This window comes from Cololabis saira, chromosome 24, assembly GCF_033807715.1.
Source record: "Cololabis saira isolate AMF1-May2022 chromosome 24, fColSai1.1, whole genome shotgun sequence".
Lineage (NCBI taxonomy): Eukaryota > Metazoa > Chordata > Actinopteri > Beloniformes > Belonidae > Cololabis > Cololabis saira.
The window spans coordinates 20,511,220-20,534,094 of record NC_084610.1 but is presented as its reverse complement, the minus strand read 5'-3'; the positions used below and the strand labels follow the sequence as shown (position 1 = coordinate 20,534,094).

Below are 22,875 nucleotides of genomic sequence, written 5' to 3'. Positions count from 1 at the left end.
AGAAAAAAGAGAAGATGAAAAAAGGGAAAAAAGAGGAAAAAGGAAAAAAAAGATGAAAAAAAGAGAAAAAAAGAGGAAGAGGAAGAGGAAAAAAAGAGAAAAAAGAGAGAAAAAGAGGAAAAAAAGAGGAAAAAAGGAGGAGAAAAAGATAAGATGAAAAAGAGAAAAAAATAGGAAAAAGAGAGAAAAAAAGAACCAGGGCAAACTGGCAACTCATTTTAACTAATCACTCATTAGAAAACACTTGTTTCTGGCATCCATTTTGAAAAATGGCTACCATGGTTGCCATGTTGAAAATTCACGATGGCTCCACGTCCATATCTTTTGGGGAAACCTTTGGCTATTTGTGTACCAAATTTCATGCTTGTATCACAAACTGAACGATTCCTATACATTTTATAGCTAAACAGCTGGACTAAGAGATTTATTAAAAGATTGCCCATTTACAGTTTTGCCACTTCTTGAAACGTGCTTTTCAAGGTTGACGACCATTTTCGTGGGATTAAAGCACTTTATACTAACTTTATGTCATATGAAACAGTATTGTCAGAGATCGGACCTCAGACAATACTGAGTATCCCAAGAGGCCTCAGTTTCCAGATGCTGCTGACCATCATCCTGCAGGTGTATGTTAAAACCATACCAAGACATGGGCAGTTATCCAAGAGAAGCAACTGATGCATCAGTCTGGAAAGAACATTTCTGAACAACCAGGAGGTCACTGTTCTACGGTGAGAAGTACTGACATGTGGAGAACATTCGAGACCGGCGACCTTCAGAGATTTGAGGAGACGTGGACGTCCACAAACCTCAAAGAACTGAAGTAACGTTGGAAAGAAGAACGGACCAGAACTGAGAGTTACTGCTGAAGGAAACATCTATTCAAATGTCAAAAATCGATTCGATTCCGATTCTTAAGATTCAGAATCGATTATCAAGATTTGATTCGATTCCGATTCTTAAGATTCAGAATCGATTATCAAGATTTGATTCGATTCGATTCCGATATTGATTTGGGTTAGTGTTATTAAAACTGTTTTTTGAGCTGTTGCATGAATTATATGACTATGTAGTTATGCAAAATATTACTACTAGCATTATATTGAGATTCAACAGCAAGTATTGGCAGCTAATGATGCTGTAAGGACCAATCAGCTCCCAGAATGCTGATAGAACTGCTTTCAGAAACATCATGTGGGTCAGAATTACCAAACAGATCCAGGGAGGAAACAGAGACGGATGAAATCAGTTTTATTTTTTCCCACATTCCGTTTTTATTTGTTCCATTTTCGGTCTATTTTGGTTTTTAATTTTTTGAGCATTTGGTTTTTAGCATGTTTTGCAAATATAACCCCAAGACAGTATATAAAGTAATGAAATATAGACAATTTATGCAATTATAACCTAACACTTTAATGTTTTCATACCTTTAAACATATTTAAAGGCAAAAACATGGCACCAGTTATTCTCGTGTCCAACAAAATATTCCTTTTTTTGGGGATAAACAAAAAAATAACCAAAAGTTGTAATGTAATGATGAAAAAAAATACATAAACAAATAAAATAAAAAAAATAAATAAATAAATAACCCCCCCCAAAAAAAATAAAAAATAAAAAAAATCGATAGAAATATGAATCGATTTTTAGGAATTAATATGAGAATCGATTTAGAATTGGGAAATCGATTTTTTCAACACAGGCCTAGTTCGAGCACAAATAATGTCAAAGTGAAAGGTTCTACCTTTGTAATTTCACTACGACTACGAGAGGATGATTTTTAAACCAGGAACCGGACCACCGAGGGGTTCAGACGTTCCTACGTCCCGGTGAAGGACGAGCAGCTCAGAGGAGACAGCTGGACCTCAGACGGAGATGCAGGATCACTGACCTCAGGCCGCAGTGACGACAGTGATTTAACGCCACGTTGGGAGACGCATGTGCGGCATGCAGTAAAACTGCCACCGGCGAGGGGGGGGCGTCGGTATATTATGGCTTTAAATAAATCCCAGGATCCTCTCTGCTCTGGCGTCATCCGCACCTCCTCTTCATTTACCTTTCACCTGCCGGCGGCTGTCGTCACGTCTGACCAGCCGATGATTGACGCGGAGCCCGGTGGCCTTTAACCGCCACCACCGCTTGTTCTGAGGTCCGGCTGCAACGGCCCGGGAGGCTGGTACCCAGTACTCGAGTTGTATAAAAAAATCAGGGGGGATGTTGGATTTTATCATATGGGGACAGATAATTTGTGCTGATTACAAATAATATAATATATTACAAATAATAGCAGTGACCAAAACACCTGCAGAAATACTGCAGGAATGACATAGCAGCAGTTAAATGCAGCCTTCTGTAAGCTTTAAATATCCACTGGGCTTACATCAAATACATCAAAACACAACAATAAAAAACACTTTTCTGAACTTATCAATATGACTCTGTCCTTCACAGGATAAGTAACATGGATCACTGCAAAAACTCAAAATCTTAACAAGAATATTGTATATAATAATGTATAATAATGTCTTATTTCTTGTTAAAATGTCTCATTTTAGTAAAAAAATCATCACTGGAAAAAAACAACAATTTTCACCTGTTTCAAGTAGATTTTCACTTGAAATAAGTAGAAAAATCCGCCAGTAGAACAATATTTTTTTGCTTGTCATGAGAAGATAAATCTCTGATTTTTCTACTTATTTCAAGTGAAAATTTACTTGAAACAGGTGAAAATTGTCAAATAAGTTATTTTTCTGGTGTTATTTTTCTGGTGATGACTCTAAATGTTGAAATAGCAGTAAAACCACATTCATTGATGAAATGACATAAGGGATGGAAAGGAGGGATGGCAGTTTTACAGGGGGGATGATTTGGACCGTTTTTATTTCAGGGGGGGATGCCATCCCCCCTTATCCCCCCTCAACTCCAGTACTGCTGGTACCGGGCCCGCCAGGCCACCGAGGGCCTGATTACAGACCGGCAGCCGCAGGACAGCTTTGTTTTGATTCTGTCTTTTACAAACGATAAAGGAACTGCGGCTTGAATCACCATAATTTCATCCTCCAAATGTTAAAAAGCACCGAAGAGGCCGAAACGCCACAAACCCAGAAAGGAGGTGACGTGAGACATGCCTGGGGTTTAAGCCGGAGTGATCATTCAACACCTGCAGGTGTGGACACGCGGATCTCTGCAGCCGGCCGGGTTCTGCGCGGACTTACTGGACGCACCTCTGGGATTTATGGAGTGCTAAATTTGGGGAGGTGGGGATTTAAATGCATCATGCAGAGTGATTTACTGAGATTTATGGCCTCGTTATTTACAACTGTGGAAATCTTGTGTTTTGTGAGTCCAGCTGTTAATTCACCTGGAGCGTCGGAGGAAAATTATGACTAAATATCGTCGTCAACGAACCTTTATCACCTGAGGAAAATGAGATGCAACGAAAATGCTGGTCATGCGACGATAACGATAATTAAATATATAATGCAATATCGTAGCCGAATAAAAACAAGACTAAAATGTAGATTACAAAATAAAAACTCTGCTAAGATGCTTCTTCATTTTCGTTGACCAAAACGAGACCAGCTGATGCCGTTAACCCAGAGCTCTAGTTAACGTCAATTAAAAACAAAGTTCCATAGAGAAACGCGGGGATCTGCTCTGGACCTGGGAGGAGAAGAAGAAGATCCATCTTTGGAAACACTTTCCTACATAGACGTGGAAAAGAAAACCCAATGTGTCGTCGAAAAAGAAAAAGACGGGGAGAAATGCGGAAAAATAAATATGTTGTAAACTCAAATTAGAGTCTTCTGTATCTGGAATGAATGTATTCTTGAGTCTATAAGGTAACAATAATATAATAATTAAAATAACCATGTTTGAATTGTAAAATGGGTTTGGATAAATACAATCTTTTGAATGGTTTGGACAATTCTGACTAAAATAAGACTAAAATGCTCAGACTTTTAGTCGACTGAAACTTGACACGACTAAAAGGACATGAATGTGTCTAAAACTAATAAAAACTAAAATGATAGCTTGACCCAAAGACTAGACTAAAACTAAAATTGAAACAGGCTGACAGAAACAACTCTAGTCGGAGGAAAGCCTGGCAGCAGCAGGTTGGTGTCGAGTCATGTGACCTTTCCGTTTACAGACGAGGGCATAATGAACTTAGCTGGTCCCAAACCTGCAACCTCCGAGGAGCAAGACATGTCACACCATCTCACTACTTACTCAACAAAAACCTAAACATACTCCAGGATTCAGCCGTTTCAGGAGGTCGGCCACTCGGCCCGGGTCCTCGTTTTGGTAATGTGTGAGTGACGTCCTCAGGAACCTGGCTTTCTTCAGGCCGCCTCAGGAGTTCCCCAAGGATCCGTTCTGGGACCTGTCAGGTATCTCATGTGTGGATAGACTTTATCAAAGGTTTTCACTTTGATCAAGTCTTCCATTTTGATGCTGATGATGCTGTGATTTACAACGTCCAAAGGTCTTAGGCTTCCCAAGTCGCGGTGTTTTACGAAAACTTTTTAAAGTATCCCTGGAGGCCAGAGTACTTTTACACGTTACACATCCAGCCTCCCAGGTCGTACTCCAGACCCCACTGATGGAAACGCAGCTCAAGGCAACGCTAAGGACGAAGGAAAACTGTTTTTCTTGACCTCAGGAGTTCCCCAAGGATCTGCTCTGGGGCCTCTTTTATTCACATGTTCTTTACACGTTAAAGCTGAATAAACGCCACAAAACTGCCAAAAAGTATTGTTTTCTTTTTCATAATATCCACTATTACCGTATTGACCCGAATATAAGACGACCCTGATTGTAAGACGACCCCCTCTTTTTCAAGACTCAAATTTGAAAAAATACTTTTTTAACACCAAATTAAATTTTTATACAGAAAATAATTACAGTACATCTGAAACAAATGATTATAACAATATATTTGAGAGAAAAAGCATGTTATTTTGCCTCATTCAAATCATGATCTTGAAGTTTGCATCATAACTTCTTCGACCCACTTTTCTCCAGATTGTCACTACGTTTCACCATTTTCTGTTATCTCTTCTGTTATTTCCTTGTCTTTTCTTTCTTACCGCTATTTTTTATTTTTCTTCTTCGTGCTACTGCTATTTTTATTTTTCTTCTTCCTGACAGGGGTTTGCTTTGGCCTCGGAAGTTTAGTTCAGCATTCGCTTTAAAGATATCTGGCGCCATCTAGCGTTGTGAATGAGTATAACGTCTAGACCCCGAATGTAAGACGACGCCCACTTTTTCAGTCTTATTTCAATGCAAAAAACCCCGTCTTATATTCGGGCCAATACGGTATTTGATTCCTCAGCTGGATGGAAATGGAAAATAAACTCCTGAGAGACAAAAGTATCATCTCAAGTAGGTTTAGAGTGAAGAAACCTGGAGAGGTTTGGAAACTTGACTAAAGTCTTAATCTTAGAGACCTGTGATTGTCTGACTTGAGCATGTGGACACGTAAATCAGAGACAATGATTTGGTAAAACGTAACATCTGCATTGTTTGTCATGAATCTTGAGCAGAAGCTCACTCCTGTAGGCCTCAGCTCAGGTCAGACATGTTTAGGAGACACTGAAGGCACCAGCCGAGGACGTCTTCACCAGTGTCGGATTTGTTTTTCCGATGTAGTCGTGAAAAGTAATAAATGTTCCTTCTATCGATGAATAATAATAAAGCCATCAGGTAACCGGAGAAGAAGTGAATCATGAATCAACCCGTGACTCTAAACCCTCATTCTCCGCCGCCGCCGTCGATGTCACCCACAATTACATCAGAGAAAATAAATCTTGTTGGATTCTGCTGCTTGAAACACTCAGCTAGTCTGGTAAACAGCAGCCTGTGTGCAGGACGACACGCATCATTGCCGTCTGGCTCGCCATCCTGGAAAGCACAAAAGCAACTGGAAAGAGACATAAACGGCTAGAAGGACCAAACGGGAAATGGTGAGTGGATCCTTTGGGATCAGACGTGGTCTGATCCTTAAATCCCAGATAAGCACGAGCCGATAACACCCTAACTATTATGTTTTCCAGAAACATTGGTGACGGGACAACAAAGTGCAGCCTGGGAGCTTCAGCTGGGAGAGCCTCGTGGCTCAGCGACGAGGACTTCCCGTCCCTCCCCGTCTCCAGAAGGCGGACTCAAATTGACCGTCTGTTGTGAGTGTTTTTCTTCCAGACTACTGGACGGGGTGATGCATCAGCAGAACCTGACACAACAACCGTGGAGGGTCCAAAGATGGTTCGGCTCGGCAGAACGGCCCCAAATAATCAGATCTGTCCAACAGTTCAGACGTCACAACATCTGAAACTAGTGATGCTGAAGCTGAGATGAGGACTTGAGGAGCTACAATGGACCCCCAACAAGCCCGCCAGAAGAACCCCAGGTCCGGATCTAGACCCTAGTGGTCAGTAGAGGAAGTGCAGATCTGGATCTAGACCAGGGGTGTCAAACTCATTTTGCTTGGCGGGCCGTATTTGACCAATTTTTTTCTCGCGGGCCGCACGCTCAAAATAACAAAAATGGTGCGAAATGTTTTTTTTCCTAATTTTTTTTTTTTTTTTTTTTTTTTATTGTTATCTAATCCAATATCAGTTTAGTTAATTTTAAAGGAAATATGCACTTTGTTTACACTCTAATTATCTAGAATATATTTCTTCAGGATCTTTTCTTGAAATTTCTCGTTTTTTTTTCAAAATATGTAAGATACTTTTAATATAATTTTACAAAGATAAGCAGAAAAAAGTATGTTTTTTTTATATTTCGCTTTTTTATAGGAAATTTAATTAAAAGCAAAATCTTTCTTATTACATCCGAGAGCGTTTCTTTGTGATTTAGAGATTTTTCCAGTACAATTAAGTGTATTTATTTTTAAAAACTGGCGCGGATATTTACGCCAGTGTGCCGAAAAAGTCAGCACTTCTTTTTTAACTGTTTTACTTTGTCACTATCCTCGTATTCAAAACTGAAATTCTCTGAATAAATATCTTCTATCATCTTTTTTAGCAGTGATATTTTTCCTGCAAAAATATATAATAGTAGTCAGTTAATAAAAATAAACGACCGTCTAAAAAGAAATAAAATCGGCAAATGCATTCTAGAAAACTAAAAAAATGTCAAAAACTGCTCTATTTGTGGAATAACGATGGATTTGTAGAAGAAATATATTATCGGATATGCTGCGATTCATGGCAATTATTTATGCCTTCCTTTTTAGTAAATTAACATTTCGGTTTTTTGTGTTGGAAACCTCTCTCGGGCCGCATGCGGGCCACGGGCCGCACATTTGACACCCCTGATCTGGACCCTAGTGGTCTGTAAAGGAACTGCAGGTCTGGATCTAAGCTAAAATAACCGCTTGCTTGGATCAGAACAGCAGACGTGTCTTTACCTCGTTAAAGTATCTCTTAGTGAATCATTTAGTGAAGTTCCGGGGGAACGTCTCATGGGTTTGTTCAACGAGGACGAGACAAATAACAGTCTGTGTGACGTGGACGAAGATTAGGCCGGATTTTATGACAAAGCAGCAAACCAGCCACCGTTCAGGGGTTCACATAGTTTCCTACCTCTGTAAATAGAAGATGTTTTTCTTGACAGTTTTTTTTTCCCATGGTTCCATGGGGGCCAGAGTAAATCCAGAAATTTCAGCACCTTGTCAGGCTGCTGGAGGTCGGCGAGACTCCCGGCTGCCACATTAACAACCTGCGGCGGGACATTTTGGTCGTCGTCTCGCTGCAGTTTCACTGACAGGACGATTGATGAGGGTTTAACCCCCCAGCTGCCGCGCTGCTGCCGCTGCAGGCCTCAAAGTCACGGCACTGCCACCAGACAGGGATGCAGGCCCGTCTCCCCGACCCTCCGGTACCAGACGGGCCTGAATGTTGTAGCCAGCGTGCTAAATGTCTTCATGGCTTGATGGTTGTGCCGCCCGTTTGTAGCCTCGCCCACTTGCCACCTCGCCGCCGAATTCCTCGGGTGGGTGGGAAAGGAGCGGCTGGCCGCCGTTTCTCAGAGCGGCCGTCAGCAGCGACCGGCTCCATCTTACAGCACCAGGAAACCTGGTGCTGTTCTGGTCTCTGGGATGGATCCGAGATCCGAATACGTCACCCGAAGGTTTTCTGGAGGGCCGGTTGTCGATAGGCGACTCCGCCCATTCCCAGTTAACCTAAATGAAGCAAAATGAGTTTTCCTTCGTCTTTAGCGTTGCCTTGAGCTGCGTTTCCATCAGTGGGGTCTGGAGTACGACCTGGGAGGCTGGATATGTAACGTGTAAAAGTACTCGGCTGTTTTCGTAAAACACCACGACTTGGGAAGCCTAAGGACAGTTTGGACAGTTGTGTAAATCACAGCATCATCAGCATAAAAATGGAAGATTTGATCAAAGTGAAAATCTTTGATTAGTGCAGGAGATAACCAAAACAATCGTTTAGTTTGTGATACAAGCATGAAATTTGGTACACACATTAGCCAAAGGTTTCCCCCAAAGATATGGACGTGGAGCCATCGTGAATTTTCAACATGGCACCCATGGCAGCCATTTTTCAAAATGGATGCCAGAAAGAAGTGTTTTCTAATGAGTGATTAGTTGAAAAAGAAAGAGGAAAAAAAGAGAAGATGAAAAAAGAGAAAAAAGAGGAAAAAAAAGAGGAAGAGGAAAAAAGACAAAAAGAGGAAAAAGAGGAAAAAAGAGGAAAAAAAGAGAAAAAATAGGAAAAAACGAAGATAAAAAAGATAAAAAATAGGAAAAAAGAGGAAAAAGAGAAAAAAAGATGAAAAAGAGAAAAAAAGAGGAAGAGTAAGAGGAAAAAGAGAGGAAAAAAGAGAAAATAGAGAGAAAAAGAGGAAAAAAAAGAGGAAAAAAGAGAAAAAATAAGAAAAAATAAGAAAAAAGAGAAGATGAAAAAAAAGGAAAAAAGAGGAAAAGAGAAAAAAAAGATGAAAAAAGAGAAAAAAAGAGGAAAAAGAAGAGGAAAAAATAGGAAAAAAAAGAGAAAAAAAGAACCAGGGCAAACTGGCAACTCATTTCAACTAATCACTCATTAGAACACACTTGTTTCTGGCAGCCATTTTGAAAAATGGCTGCCATGGTTGCCATGTTGAAAATTCACGATGGCTCCACGTCCATATCTTTTGGGGAAACCTTTGGCTATTTGTGTACCAAATTTCATGCTTGTATCACAAACTGAACGATTCCTATACATTTTATAGCTAAACAGCTGGACTATAAAGTCTATCCACACATGAGACACCTGAGAGTTCCCAGAACGGATCCTTGGGGAACTCCTGAGGCGGCCTGAAGAAAGCCAGGTTCCTGAGGACGTCACTCAAACGTTACCAAAACGAAGACCCGGGCAGAGTGGCCGACCTCCTGAAACGGTTGAATCCTGGAGTATGTTTAGGTTTTTGTTGAGTAAGTAGTGAGATGGTGTGACATGTCTTGCTCCTCGGAGGTTGCAGGTTTGGGACCAGCTGAGTTCATTATGCCCTCGTCTGTAAACGGAAAGGTCACATGACTCGACACCAACCTGCTGCTGCCAGGCTTTCCTCCAACTAGAGTTGTTTTATCAGCCTGTTTCAATTTTAGTTTTAGTCATCTTTGGGTCAAGGTATCATTTTAGTTTTTATTAGTTTTAGTCACGTTCATTCTCCTTTTAGTCGTGTCAAGTTTCAGTCGACTAAAAGTTGGAGCATTTTAGTCTTATTTTAGTCAGAATTGTCCATTTTAGTCTAGTTTTAGTCAAAGATTGTATTTATCCAAACCCATTTTACAATTCAAACAAGGTTATCGTATTATTATATTATTGTTACCTTATAGACTCAAGAATACATTCATTCCAGATACAGAAGACTCTAATTTGAGTTTACAATATATTTATTTTTCCGCATTTCTCCCCGTCTTTTTCTTTTTCAACGACACATTGGGTTTTCTTTTCCACGTCTATGTAGGAAAGTGTATCCAAAGATGGTTCTTCTTCTTCTCCCCCCCAGAGCAGATCCCCGCGTTTCTCTAACTTTGTTTTTAGTTGACATGAACCTAGAGCTCTGCGTTAACGGCATCAGCTGGTCTCGTTTTGGTCAACGAAAATGAAGACGAGTTTTTATTTTGTAATCTACATTTTAGTCTCGTTTTTATTCGTCTACGATATTGCATTATATATTTAATTATCGTTATCGTCGCATGACAAGCATTTTCGTTGAGTCTCGTTTTCCTCAGGTGATAAAGGTTCGTTGACGACGATATTTAGTCAGAATTTTCGTTGATGAAAGCAACTTTAGAATGATGTTCCAGGCTTTGCCTGCAGACACGACTCGGGGTGGAAAACAACCTGGAGCTCAACTGCTTGTTTAAAACCTCCAAAGTCCTTTCAGACTAGGGCCACGTTTACACATAGCCGGGTATTTACAAAAACGGATATTTCCCCCTCTACGTTTTGAAAAATATCCTCGTTTACAGGAACCCACATAAATATGCTGTTAAGGTGCTATGAGCAGCCAAACCTGCAGGGGGCAGTGTAACGAGAAGATAAAATCATGCTAGCCAATCAGAATCCTGGAAAAAAACGTCAACAAATGACACGTGTGAAGCCTGAATAATATGGTTCTGCGTTAAATCGACGGCGTAGCCTACGTACGGTGCGCATCGCCGCGTACCCTACGCCGTAGGCTCTGCGTTGGTGTAACGCGGAACCATAAATCAGCCTGGACTGCCAGTTACTTCCAAGATGAACGAGAGTCTTTTGTTTGGAGTGACAGAGAAGTGGAGTTACTTTTAAGTGTGACTTTAGAATATAAAACAGGTAAAATACAAGAAAATATTGACGGTGGCCAAACAAATTGTAAACACAGGTCACACACATGATGCTGGTGACGTTTCTGTTGCATAATGTGACGTTCTGAAGCCGAAATCTCCGTTTCCCTCCGTTTACAAGCAAACGTGAAGACAGAGTTTTTGAAAATCTCCACTTTGGCCGGAGTTTTCAGAAATGATCGTTTTTGGTGACTTTGAGCTTCGTTTTCATGTAAACAAACGGCCAAAACGCATGAAAACACCACCGTTTTTGCTCCGTGTAAACAGGGCCTAAATGTCAAAGCTTTTCTCTAATGTTTAGCGTCCATGCGCTCGGTCTGACCTGCTTCCACTAGAGTGGAGGAAGAAACGAGGAGACTTTCTTTTACACGAGGGAGTTTTTTTTTTGAGCGTTTCCTTCCCTGGCAGACACTAAACCATCCGTATCTGCTCGTCCTCAGCCGTGCCGCCGCGCTGGGCTGCATCCATCAGCGGCTGTGGTCACAGGATTCAAACATTTCCTGCCCTGCTCTTAACTTAGAGCCTCCAGCTGAGGCAGTCAGATATTAGGATGCGTCTCCTCCCGGTATGCCAGCGCAGCGCTTCACAGGCAGCGCTACGTAGCAGTTAAGGATCATTTTTCCACCCGCTTGAGCACGTATTCATTACCGTGCTTTTATTGGAGGCGGATAACTGCACATCTCCGCTCTGTGAAGGAGAGGGAAACGGTTCCTCGTTGATTGTGTCGAGGCGCCCTCACCAGAAAAATGCTAACTTTGGAGTAACTTGGGCCATTTTTAGACGTCGCAGCGCTTCAGCCCGATTACGTGCCTCTGTGAAGCGCGGCTGAGGGCTTCTGGGCAGATGTGGCCACTAATTGTCAGATGCTGTTGTACTGCAGCGCGATGGCTCTGGAGCTGTGAAGCCGCCGTCTAATGAAACAGGAAGTGGGCGGCGTTCCCGGACTGTGACGCTCCAGCTCGGGGCTGTGATGACGCTGCCGGAACGTGCGTCACCGTGACACAAGCAGCACGTGAGCGTGAGGTCAAGAACCCGCCTCGGTGACACACGGAAACCAGACGCGGGCGTCGCGGCGGCTCAGCCGGGCCGCGGCTCGCCGCCACCGCATGACGACGGTCCACCGAAGGACTCCGACCAGAACAAACCGTGACGCCGGAGCGGCTCAGCCTCCAACTAACCGTCATCGATGTAACACCTTAATCCGTCAGTTATAGTCCGGGGGAAAACTCCCCGACACCTGATTCAGAACCAGTACTGAACCCCTCAAATACTTGACTGAAAGCTAATAATAATGATAATAATAATAATGGATTCTATTTGTAAGGCACTCTTCATCCAAGAATCTCAGAGTGCCACAGTAGCCACAGAGAGCCAGTACATAGTTAAAACTAACAATAGTAAGTCATAAAACTCAACTCAAAAACACCTTCCTGAATAAAAAGGTTTTTAGGACAGTCTTAAAAGAGTCCAGTGTCTGTGCCGCCCTCAGACTGTCAGGGAGACGGTTCCATAAAGCCTGATTTATGGTCCTGCGTTAAGCCAACGCAGAGCCTACGCCGTGACACCGTCGTGAACCCTTCGGACTTCTCCGTCTCTCCATTTTGCCGCGGTGCAAACCCCCCAGAGTGCTAGGGGGTTGCGATCTTCTCCGGAGAAAAGAAAAGGCGATTCATGCTCGAAAACCTTCCAATGTGGCTGAATTACAACAATTTTATTGTTATCGTCGTCTCTAGTTAATTCTTTGTTTAGCTTCTGGCTTTTCCGGTCACAGTGAACAATGGCAACCGAGAGAGAACCGGAACCGGAAATGCGTTGCTACCAAGAAAACCAATCACAGCCCTCTCAGTCTGCGTCGCCTCGACGCGTAGTTAAATCTTTTGGGAGGTGCACGTCAGGCTACGGCGTAGCTACGGAGATAATTACATTACAACTTTTGGTTATTTTTTTGTTTATCCCCAAAAAAGGAATGTTTTGTTGGACACGCGAATAACTGGTGCCATGTTTTTGTTTAAAGGTATGAAAACATTAAAGTGTTAGGCTATAATTGCATAAATTGTCTATATTTCATTACTTTATATACTGTCTTGGGGTTACATTTGCAAAAAATGCTAAAAACCAAATGCTCAAAAATTAAAAACCAAAATAGACCAAAAATGGAACAAATAAAAACGGAATGTGGGAAAAAATAAAACCGATTTCATCCGTCTCTGTTTCCTCCCTGGATCTGTTTGGTAATTCTGACCCACATGATGTTTCTGAAAGCAGTTCTATCAGCATTCTGGGAGCTGATTGGTCCTTACAGCATCATTAGCTGCAATACTTGCTGTTGAATCTTACTATAATAGTAGTAGTAATATTTTGCATAACTACAGTCATATAATTCATGCAACAGCTCAAAAAACAGTTTTAATAACACTAACCCAAATCAATATACGAATCGAATTGGATCGAATCAAATCTTGATAATCGATTCTGAATCTCAAGAATCGGAATCGAATCGATTCTTGACATTTGAATCGATCCCCAGCCTTATTAGGCTCTGCGTTGATTTAACGCAGAACCATAATTCAGTCTTAAGCGGGGCGCTACTGAGCAAAAGACACAGATTTGGGAAAGCTTTCCCAAAGCGAAGGCTGGTCCTCACCCCGGATCTGAAACTCTGCGTGGTATTCATCAGTGGACATCAACATGCATTTAAACTTTATTCTGGCCTGTCCTATGTCCATGGTACTGTCAAAGCTGAGGGCCTCGCAACAACACACGCACGAGAGAACGAACACTAGGGATGGGCGGTATGGACTAAAAAATGTATCACGATAATTTCTGGCATTTATCCCGATAATGATAAAAATGAAGATAAAAAAAATACCAATTCAACTATAAATCTATCTCACTCTCAGATCCCCCATGTTTGTTACACAAAAACGTCATCAACGGGAATTTATCCTTTTTTCTGGCTCATTTCTTTCTTTCTTTCTTTCTTTCTTTCTTTCTTTCTTTCTTTCTTTCTTTCTTTCTTTCTTTCTTTCTTTCTTTCTTTCTGGCTCATTTCCTTCCTTCCTTCCTTCCTTCCTTCCTTCCTTCCTTCCTTCCTTCCTTCCTTCCTTCCTTCCTTCCTTCCTTCCTTCCTTCCTTCCTTCCTTCCTTCCTTCCTTTTTCCCTTCCTTCTTTCTTTGCTCCCTTCCTTCCTTCCTTCCTTCCTTCCTTCCTTCCTTCCTTCCTTCCTTCCTACCCTTTTCCCTTCCTTCCTTCCTTCCTTCCTTCCTTCCTTCCTTCCTTCCTTCCTTCCTTCCTTCCTTCCTTCCTTCCTTCCTTCCTTCCTTCCTTCCTTCCTTCCTTCCTTCCTTCCTTCCTTCCTTCCTTCTTTCCTTTTTCCCTTCCTTTTTCCCTTCCTTTTTCCCTTCCTTCCTTCTTTGCTCCCTTCCTTCCTTCCTTCCTTCCTTCCTTCCTTCCTTCCTTCTTTCCTTCTTTCCTTCCTTCCTTCCTTCTTTCCTTGTTTTCTCCCTTCCTTCCTTCCTTCCTTCCTTCCTTCCTTCCTTGTTTTCTCCCTTCCTTCCTTCCTTCCTTCCTTCCTTCTTTCCTTGTTTTCTCCCTTCCTTCCTTCCTTCCTTCTTTCCTTGTTTTCTCCCTTCCTTCCTTCCTTCCTTCCTTCCTTCCTTCCTTCCTTCCTTCCTTCCTTCCTTCCTTCCTTCCTTCCTTCCTTCCTTCCTTCCTTCCTTCCTTCCTTCCTTCCTTCCTTCCTTCCTTCCTTCCTGCACACGTACGTTGTGCGTGGATTTAACGCAGAACCATAAATCAGCTTTACACAAAAACATCATCAACGGGAATTTATCATTTTTTACCGCGAGATGACAAATTCTTACCATGGGGAATTTTTATGACGGTTTATCGTGAACGGTAAAATATCTCCCATTCCTAACGCACGCACGCACGCACGCACACCAAATTTAGGTCCAAAAGAGAAGCTGAGAGAAGATTTATACTTTTTTTTTTTCATCTTTGAGCTCCATGACCAGGTTTAGCCTGTGTGTGTGTGTGTGTGTGTGTGTGTGTGTGTGTGTGTGTGTGTTGGTGGGAAGCGCAGACTAATTCCACCCATGTAAATGTTGACCTGAGCTGGGCGGGGTGTTTGTGTGGTGACCCGGTGGGGAGGGGCTCCTCACGGAAAGCTAAAAGCTGCTGCTCCTGTCATCATCGTCCCTCGGCCCTTCGCTCTGCTCGCGGCGGCAAAGCCCAGGCCACAAATGGCACCCGCTGGTGGAAACGGTCAGAGAGGGGGGTGATTAGGCGGAGGATTCTTGAAGAAGATATTTGTCTGCTCGGCTCTCTGCTGGCACCGAAATAAATGTCAGAGAAGTTCAAGTTTGAGGAATAAAAAGAGTTTGGTGGCTTGTACGGAACGGCGACGCGTTTACGCGTGACGCTGAAATGGAGGTCAAAGTGTGTCCGACCTCTGAGTCAGACGAGAGCAGAAAACATCGGCACCCGTTTCTACGCTGGTTTTTTCTCTTGGGCCGTGTGGGCGGGGTAAGGGCGGAGTCTGGGCGGGGTTAGGGGCGGGGTTAGTCCGTCGTCACCTCCATCCACGGTTCTCCTGAAATGTTTATAGTGCAGGAGATAACCAAAACAATCGTTCAGTTTGTGATACAAGCATGACATTTGGTACACACATAGCCAAAGGTTTCCCCAAAAGATATGGACATGGAGCCATCGTGAATTTTCAACATGGCGCCCATGGCAGCCATTTTTCATAATGGATGCCAGAAACAAGTGTTTTCTAATGAGTGATTAGTTGAAAAAGAAATAGGAAAAAAGAGAAGATGAAAAAAGAGAAAAGAGGAAAAAAAGAGAAAAAAAGAGGAAAAAAAGAGGAAAAAGAGGAAAAAAGAGAAGGTGAAAAAAAGAGAAAAAAATAGGAAAAAGAGGAAAAAAGAGAAAAAAAGAGGGGAAAAAGAGGAAAAAAGAGAAGGTGAAAAAAAGAGAAAAAAATAGGAAAAAGAGGAAAAAAGAGAAAAAGATAAAAAAAAGAGAAGATGAAAAAAGAGAAAAAATAAGAAAAAAGAGAAGATGAAAAAAAGGGAAAAAAGAGGAAAAGAGAAAAAAAGATGAAAAAAGAGGAAAAAGAAGAGGAAAAAAAAGGAAAAAATAGGAAAAAAGGAGAAAAAGATGAAAAAAGAGAAAAAAAGAGGAAGAGTAAGAGGAAAAAAGAGGAAAAAAGAGAAAAAAGAGAGAAGATGAAAAAAGAGAAAAGAGGAAAAAGAGAAAAAAAGAAAAGAGGAAGAGGAAAAAAGAGAAAAAAGAGGAAAGAGGAAAAAACAGAAAGTGAAAAAAGAGAAAAAAATAGGAAAAAGAGGAAAAAAGAGAAAAAAAAGATGAAAAAAGAGAAAGAGTAAGAGGAAAAAAAGAGGAAACGAGAAAAAAGAAAAGATGAAAAAAGAGAAAAAATAAGAAAAAAGAGAAGATAAAAAAAGGGAAAAAAGAGGAAAAGAGAAAAAAAGATGAAAAAAGAGAAGGGAGAGGAAGAGGAAAAAAGAGAGAAAAAGAGGAAAAAGAAGAGGAAAAAAAAGAGGAAAAAATAGGAGAAAAAGATGAAAAAAAGAGGAGAAAAAGAAAGATGAAAAAAAGAGAAAAAATATGAAAAAGAGAGAAAAAAAGAACCAGGGCAAACTGGCAACTCATTTCAACTAATCACTCATTAGAAAACACTTGTTTCTGGTGGCCATTTTTAAAAATGGCTGCCATGGGCGCCATGTTGAAAATTCATGATGTCTCCATGTCCATATCTTTTGGGGAAACCTTTGGCTATTTGTACCAAATTTCATGCTTGTATCACAAACTGAACGATTCCTATACATTTTATAGCTACACAGCTGGACTATTAGGCAAAAATGCAAAATGCACCTTTACTCAGGTGCGTTTTCATCGGGGTTCTGGGAGCGTTGCCATGGAGACGGCCACAAGCGGAGATGCAAACACGAAGCCGGTGAACACGCCGGGTCTCAGGCACGCAGATAAATACAGCACGCACGTGCTAAACGCCACACACACACACACACACACACACACACACACACACACACACACACACACACACACACACACACACACACACACACACACACACACACACACACACACACACACACACACACACACACACAGTGATCTGGTGTCTGATGTGGTGAAGTCCTTCCCAGACGGTTCTCTCTGGTCTGCAGCCTTTCATCCTCTGTGGCGAGACTTCTTCTTCTTCTTTTTCTGCTGTTTCTGACCCCCAACCCCCCCCCAGAAACAGAGGCGTCCCTGTGGCCGGCTGTAACTTTCCGTGACTCCTCGTACCTGAGCTGGAGCTAAAAACGGGATTCTTTCCCGGTCGGTCGGTTTCAGAGCACCGGCGCCGACAGACGGACTTCTTGGAGCCGCTCACCTGGATATAGGGCTGGGGATCGATTCAAATGTCAAGAATCGATTCGATTCAGATTCTTAAAGGGATTGTGACATGAAAAACTAATTTTTCTTGATTTTTTGTGTTTAGTTGGGTGTCTTGACATCAATTACACCCAAAATCGGGGGAATCGATTATCAAGATTTGATTAGATTCGATTCCGATATTGATTTGGGTTAGTGTTATTAAAACAGTTTTTTGAGCTGTTGCATGAATTATATGACTGTAGTTCTGCAAAATATTACTACTAGTATTATATTGAGATTAAACAGCAAGTATTGCAGCTAATGATGCTGTAAGGACCAATCAGCTCCCAGAATGCTGATAGAACTGCTTTCAGAAACATCATGTGGGTCAGAATTACCAAACAGATCCAGGGAGGAAACAGAGACGGATGAACCGACCAAACCGACCAAACTGTCGTTTACCGGCAACAAAACAAGAACCAGAACCAGAACCAGAACTGTCGTGTCAACGGAGAAGCTGAACGACGGAGAACTGGACCTTTACAGGTTTTCAGCTGCTGCACCGACCTCCAAACACACGAGGAGGAAGTGACACATTCAACACACACTTCTGAAACCTCTCACACGCACACACACACTCAGACATGACAAATTCTACACCTGAACACCAACAACACACCCTGAGTGGCACATGAAAGAGCCTCGTGGTGGTCTGTGTGTGTGTGTGTGTGTGTGTGTGTGTGTGTGTGTGTGTGTGTGTGTGTGTGTGTGTGGCTCCCACCTTTGCCATGAAGTCCTCCCTGTACGTCTTCTCCAGGAAAACATCCGTCTTCAGGCGTTCTGAGTGCAAACACACGGTTCCACGTTAGCTTCAAACTTCAGGGTTCTGTTGGGTCTGATTCTGGGTTTTATGGGTCTAATATCCAGTATTGATTGGACACCAGCGAGAGGAGGAATGACATCATCCTCAGGACGCTCTTATCTGAAGTTGTTTCCTCCATTTTATTAGTTTGATCATGTCACGACCATGTCCATGACCCTGTCACGAGGGCAACTGTAAGAGGAGACTGCATGATCCCACACAGACGCACATCATGTGGACAGGCAGTACTCTCATGCGGGGGTAGCCGCATATGGAACAGTCTACCAACTACCATAAGAGAATGTGACACATATGCAACATTCAAAGTTAACTTGAAAAAATGGTTGCTAAACAGACAAACTTGTGACCATGTTTGATGTAACCGCTGTTATCATGTAGCGCGTTCATACCATTATTACTACTACCTCTCTTTTATTTTTGATTATTTATTTATTCAAGTCTTTATTCTTGTTATTTCTTCTTACTACTACTATTACAATTATCGTTGTTGTTTTAATTCCTTTGCCTGCTTCTCTACCTCACCCCCCCCGCCCCCCAATTTTTTTCTCTTTTTTCTTTGCCCCATTCCCACAGTTCAATGACTTCAAACTAACATCAATCCTTTAACACCACATCTAAATCAATAAAGTGACCCTTTTCTCAAGTCCGCAGTCCCATACACCACGCACTTTATACCTCTACTCTGCACCTTATAACTGTGACACCAGCACTTTACATTAGACACTTGCACTTTACTTTAATCTGCTGCTACGACTATAACTTATGAATGTAAAATACTGTGAAATGTGTTATGTGGTTGGTTGTATTATTGTTGTAAAGGTTATATTATTGTACTATTGTATTTCATAACTGAACACTGTATTTTATATCCTCTTTATGCCTGTATATCCCTGTTTTTATATCCTAGCGGGGGGGACTGCCAATGGGAATTAGCCAATAGGCTACAGTTGGGTGCATCTGCCTTTATTTTTAAACGCGTAATGATGTGCACTGTCCATCCTCATCAAATAAATAAATTGATTTGAAATTGAATTGAATTTATATTTTCATTTAAGGGATTTTATTAGATTTTACTAATTTAATAATATTTAATCACAGATGTTTTATTGTTTTATTCTTAGTGGAATTTTGGATTAAATGTGCGACCGCCGTGACCTCAGTGACCCCAGCGAGAGTCGTTTGATATTTTATGTACAGGACTGTCTCAGAAAATTAGAATATTGTGATTTTCTGTAATGCAAATACAAAAACAAAAATGTCATACATTCTGGATTCATTACAAATCAACTGAAATATTGCAAGCCTTTTATTATTTTAATATTACAGGACACGCTGGAGAGACTATCTCTCTCGGCCTGGGAACGTCTCTGGGAATCTTAATCTTAAACTGTAAGCCATAATCAGCAATATTAAAATAATAAAAGGCTTGCAATATTTCAGTTGATTTGTAATGAATCCAGAATGTATGACATTTTTGTTTTTTTAAATTGCATTACAGAAAATAAAGAACTTTATCACAATATTCTAATTTTCTGAGACAGTCCTGTATATCGTTTACAGTAGGGCTGGGTATCGATTCAAATGTCAAGAATCGATTCGATTCCGATTCTTAATATTCAGAATCGATTATCATGATTCGATCCGATTCGATATTGATTTGGCTTAGTGTTATTTAAAATGTTTTTTGAGCTGTTGCCTGAATTATATGACTGTAAAATAACTAGTGAAATAATAATTTCACAATAATTATTGTGAAATAACTAAGAAATAAATAACTCAAACAGGCCTTTCAATATCCATTTAAAGTGCAAAAAAGAAAGAAATTGCAACAGTTCATGCAGTAAACAAATCATTTTAGCTTATCTAATTTATTCTGTCACCACGCACACATATTGCCATGAAGCACCTGGCATTTTTCAGAAGTGTCATGACAAACTGTGTGTCCGACTACTGGGATTAAAGTTCCCCTGGCAGAAAATGATTTAAAAAAAAAAAAAAAAAAAAAAAATTTGATCTTTAGACATAAGAATCGATTTTTAGGAATTAATATGAGAATCGATTTAGAATCGGAAAATCGATTTCTTCAACACAGGCCTAGTTTAAATATGTCGCTGCTGGTGCTGCAGCTGTTGCATCATGGGAGTCATGTTTTCCTGTGAGGTTAGGGTCAGGTGAGTGCGGTCACCTCGGGTCAGCGAGGCTCCGTTCTCGCGGTAGTCCTGGATCTCGGCGTCCTTCCTGGCCAGCATCCCCCCCAGCTGCTCCAGCTGCTGCTGCAGCAGGCGGCTCATGGCCAGCAGGGGGCGCACCAGCTGCTCGCAGGCCTGTGGAAACACACACAGATGACCCCGCTGCTCGACCCCTCCACCCCCCCGGGGCTCCAGGGTTACCGCGTGTTACCGTGGCGACGGGGGCGGGGCTCAGCCGGAACTCCCAGTGGAAGGGCAGCCCGCCCAGCTCGCTCTTCAGCCTCACGGCCAGGCGGCCGTCGTCCCGCCGCGTCAGAGAGACCTGCGCCTCCCCGCCGCCGCCCGACAGGCAGGGCCGCGCCGCCTCACGCAGGTGGGAGAAGAACGCCTCGGCCGACGCTCGCAGGCGCCGGTTCAGCTCCTGGGGGGGGCGGGGGGGGACGCACAGTTAGGTCATCAGTTAAATCAATAAGGTCACATGACTAGGCCTGTGTTGAAAAAAATCGATTTCCCAATTCTAAATCGATTCTCATATTAATTCCTAAAATCGAGTCATATGTCCAAAGATCGATTTTTTTTTTCTTTTTTTTTCTTCTTATATTTATGTATTTTTTTTTTTTTTTTTCATCATTACATTACAACTTTTGGTTATTTTTTTGTTTATCCCCAAAAAAGGAATGTTTTGTTGGACACGAGAATAACTGGTGCCATGTTTTTGCCTTTAAATATGTTTAAAGGTATGAAAACATTAAAGTGTTAGGTTATAATTGCATAAATTGTCTATATTTCATTACTTTATATACTGTCTTGGGGTTACATTTGCATAAAATGCTAAAAACCAAATGCTCAAAAATTAAAAACCAAAATAGACCGAAAATGGAACAAATAAAAACGGAATGTGGGAAAAAATAAAACCGATTTCATATGTCTCTGTTTCCTCCCTGGATCTGTTTGGTAATTCTGACCCACGATGTTTCTGAAAGCAGTTCTATCAGCATTCTGGGAGCTGATTGGTCCTTACAGCATCATTAGCTGCCAATACTTGCTGTTGAATCTCAATATAATACTAGTAGTAATATTTTGCATATTTTGCAAGTTCTCCCACTTAAAAAGCTGAGAGAGGCCTGTGATTTCCATCATAGGTAACTTCAACTATGAGAGACAGAAAGGGGTGAAAGAATCCAGGAAATCCAAATCACTGCTCTAGAAGAGGAATGGGCCAAAATACCAGCAACAGTGTGTGAAAACCTTGTGAAGACTTACAAAACGTTTGACCTCTGTCATTGCCAACAAAGGTTATATAAGAAAGTATTGAGATTAACTTTTGTTATTGACCAAATACTTATTTTACAGAGGAATTTACCAATTAATTAATTAAAAATCCTACATTTCCTGGATTCTTTCCCCCCATTCTGTCTCTCTTATGGCACTTTTACACTAGTACCTACTCAGCCCGACTCGACTCGCCCTCGTTTCTTTTCAACACCCAGATGAGAAGTAGGAGGTTGGAGTGAAGCTGCTGTGACGTATTTGATTGTGTGATCTAAAGGAAGAAGACAACAACACTAAAGATGTAGAACCTGGAGGAGATGATAGATGTGCTGCTGGGTCTGTGGTTTGTGTTTGATACCAAGTTAAAAAATGAGAGTGAGAGAAGCTTCAAACGGCGACGCCGTTTGTTTGTCTCGGTGCTGCTGAAAAGTCAGCTGGAGCCGTGAGCAGCTATGAAGTGACAGAGTTCCTGGTAGATCTGGTCGTTCCTTATCGCCCATCTAGATCCCTTTTTAATTCTCTCCTCAGACACCAGGTTTATGAACATCTGCACCTCAGTGTTGGATCACCAAACAGACTTTTGCTGGTGGAATAAAATGAACAAGAAGCCGTCAGAGTCGCTCTTTCGCTGATTTCCGCCTCCTGACTCAAACGTCTGACTCCAACTCCCCGACCAATCGGTGGCCTGTAGTGTGATGACATCACAGCCTGACTCAGCTGCTTAGAATCTCGGCAGAATAGTTACAGAAAAAGTATCAACTCGGCACGCCTCCACCAGCCTCCACCCCTAGTGGAGAAGCGCAAAACCGAGGCGGGTCGAGTCGAGTCGTGCTGAGTAGGTACTAATGGAAAAGCGCCAACAGTTGAAGTGAACCTATGATGAAAATTACAGGCCTCTCTCATTTTTTAAGTGGGAGAACTTGCACAATCGGTGGCTGACTAAATACTTTTTTTCCCCACTGTCTGTCAGCAGCCTGAGACACCTCATGGCCCCGCCCACCTGCGCCCGGCTCTGGACGTCCGCCGCGTCCATCCTCTCCTCCCACACGCAGTGCAGGTCGGTCAGCAGGACGCGGTACGCCGTCTCACCGAACCAGCTCTTGGCCAGGAGCCGGCACCCGCCGAGGCTGATGGGAAGCCAGGGGCTCCGCAGGAGGACGTCCTCGGGGGAGGAGACGTCGACGTCCATGACGGCGTGCAGCAGGAGGAGAGCTCCGTCACCTGAGGACATCAGAGGTGACGGAGAGACTGGTGAGAGGGACATAGAAACCTCCCCTGGTGACGCCCT

General features: G+C 42.1%; 1 protein-coding gene across 1 annotated transcript in view; it reads right to left on the bottom strand.

Annotated features, from left to right (window-relative positions):
• Positions 1 to 22,875, bottom strand: part of nhej1 (nonhomologous end-joining factor 1) — a 33,001-nt gene extending 10,126 nt beyond the window's left edge. The window contains exons 1-4 of the mRNA XM_061716273.1: positions 22,588 to 22,875; positions 20,527 to 20,736; positions 20,312 to 20,450; positions 18,025 to 18,083 (exon numbers count right to left, since the gene is read on the bottom strand). Of these exons, the coding sequence (XP_061572257.1) occupies positions 18,025 to 18,083; positions 20,312 to 20,450; positions 20,527 to 20,736; positions 22,588 to 22,851 (672 nt within the window). The 5' untranslated portion in view covers positions 22,852 to 22,875. The remainder of the gene's footprint in view (positions 1 to 18,024; positions 18,084 to 20,311; positions 20,451 to 20,526; positions 20,737 to 22,587) is intronic.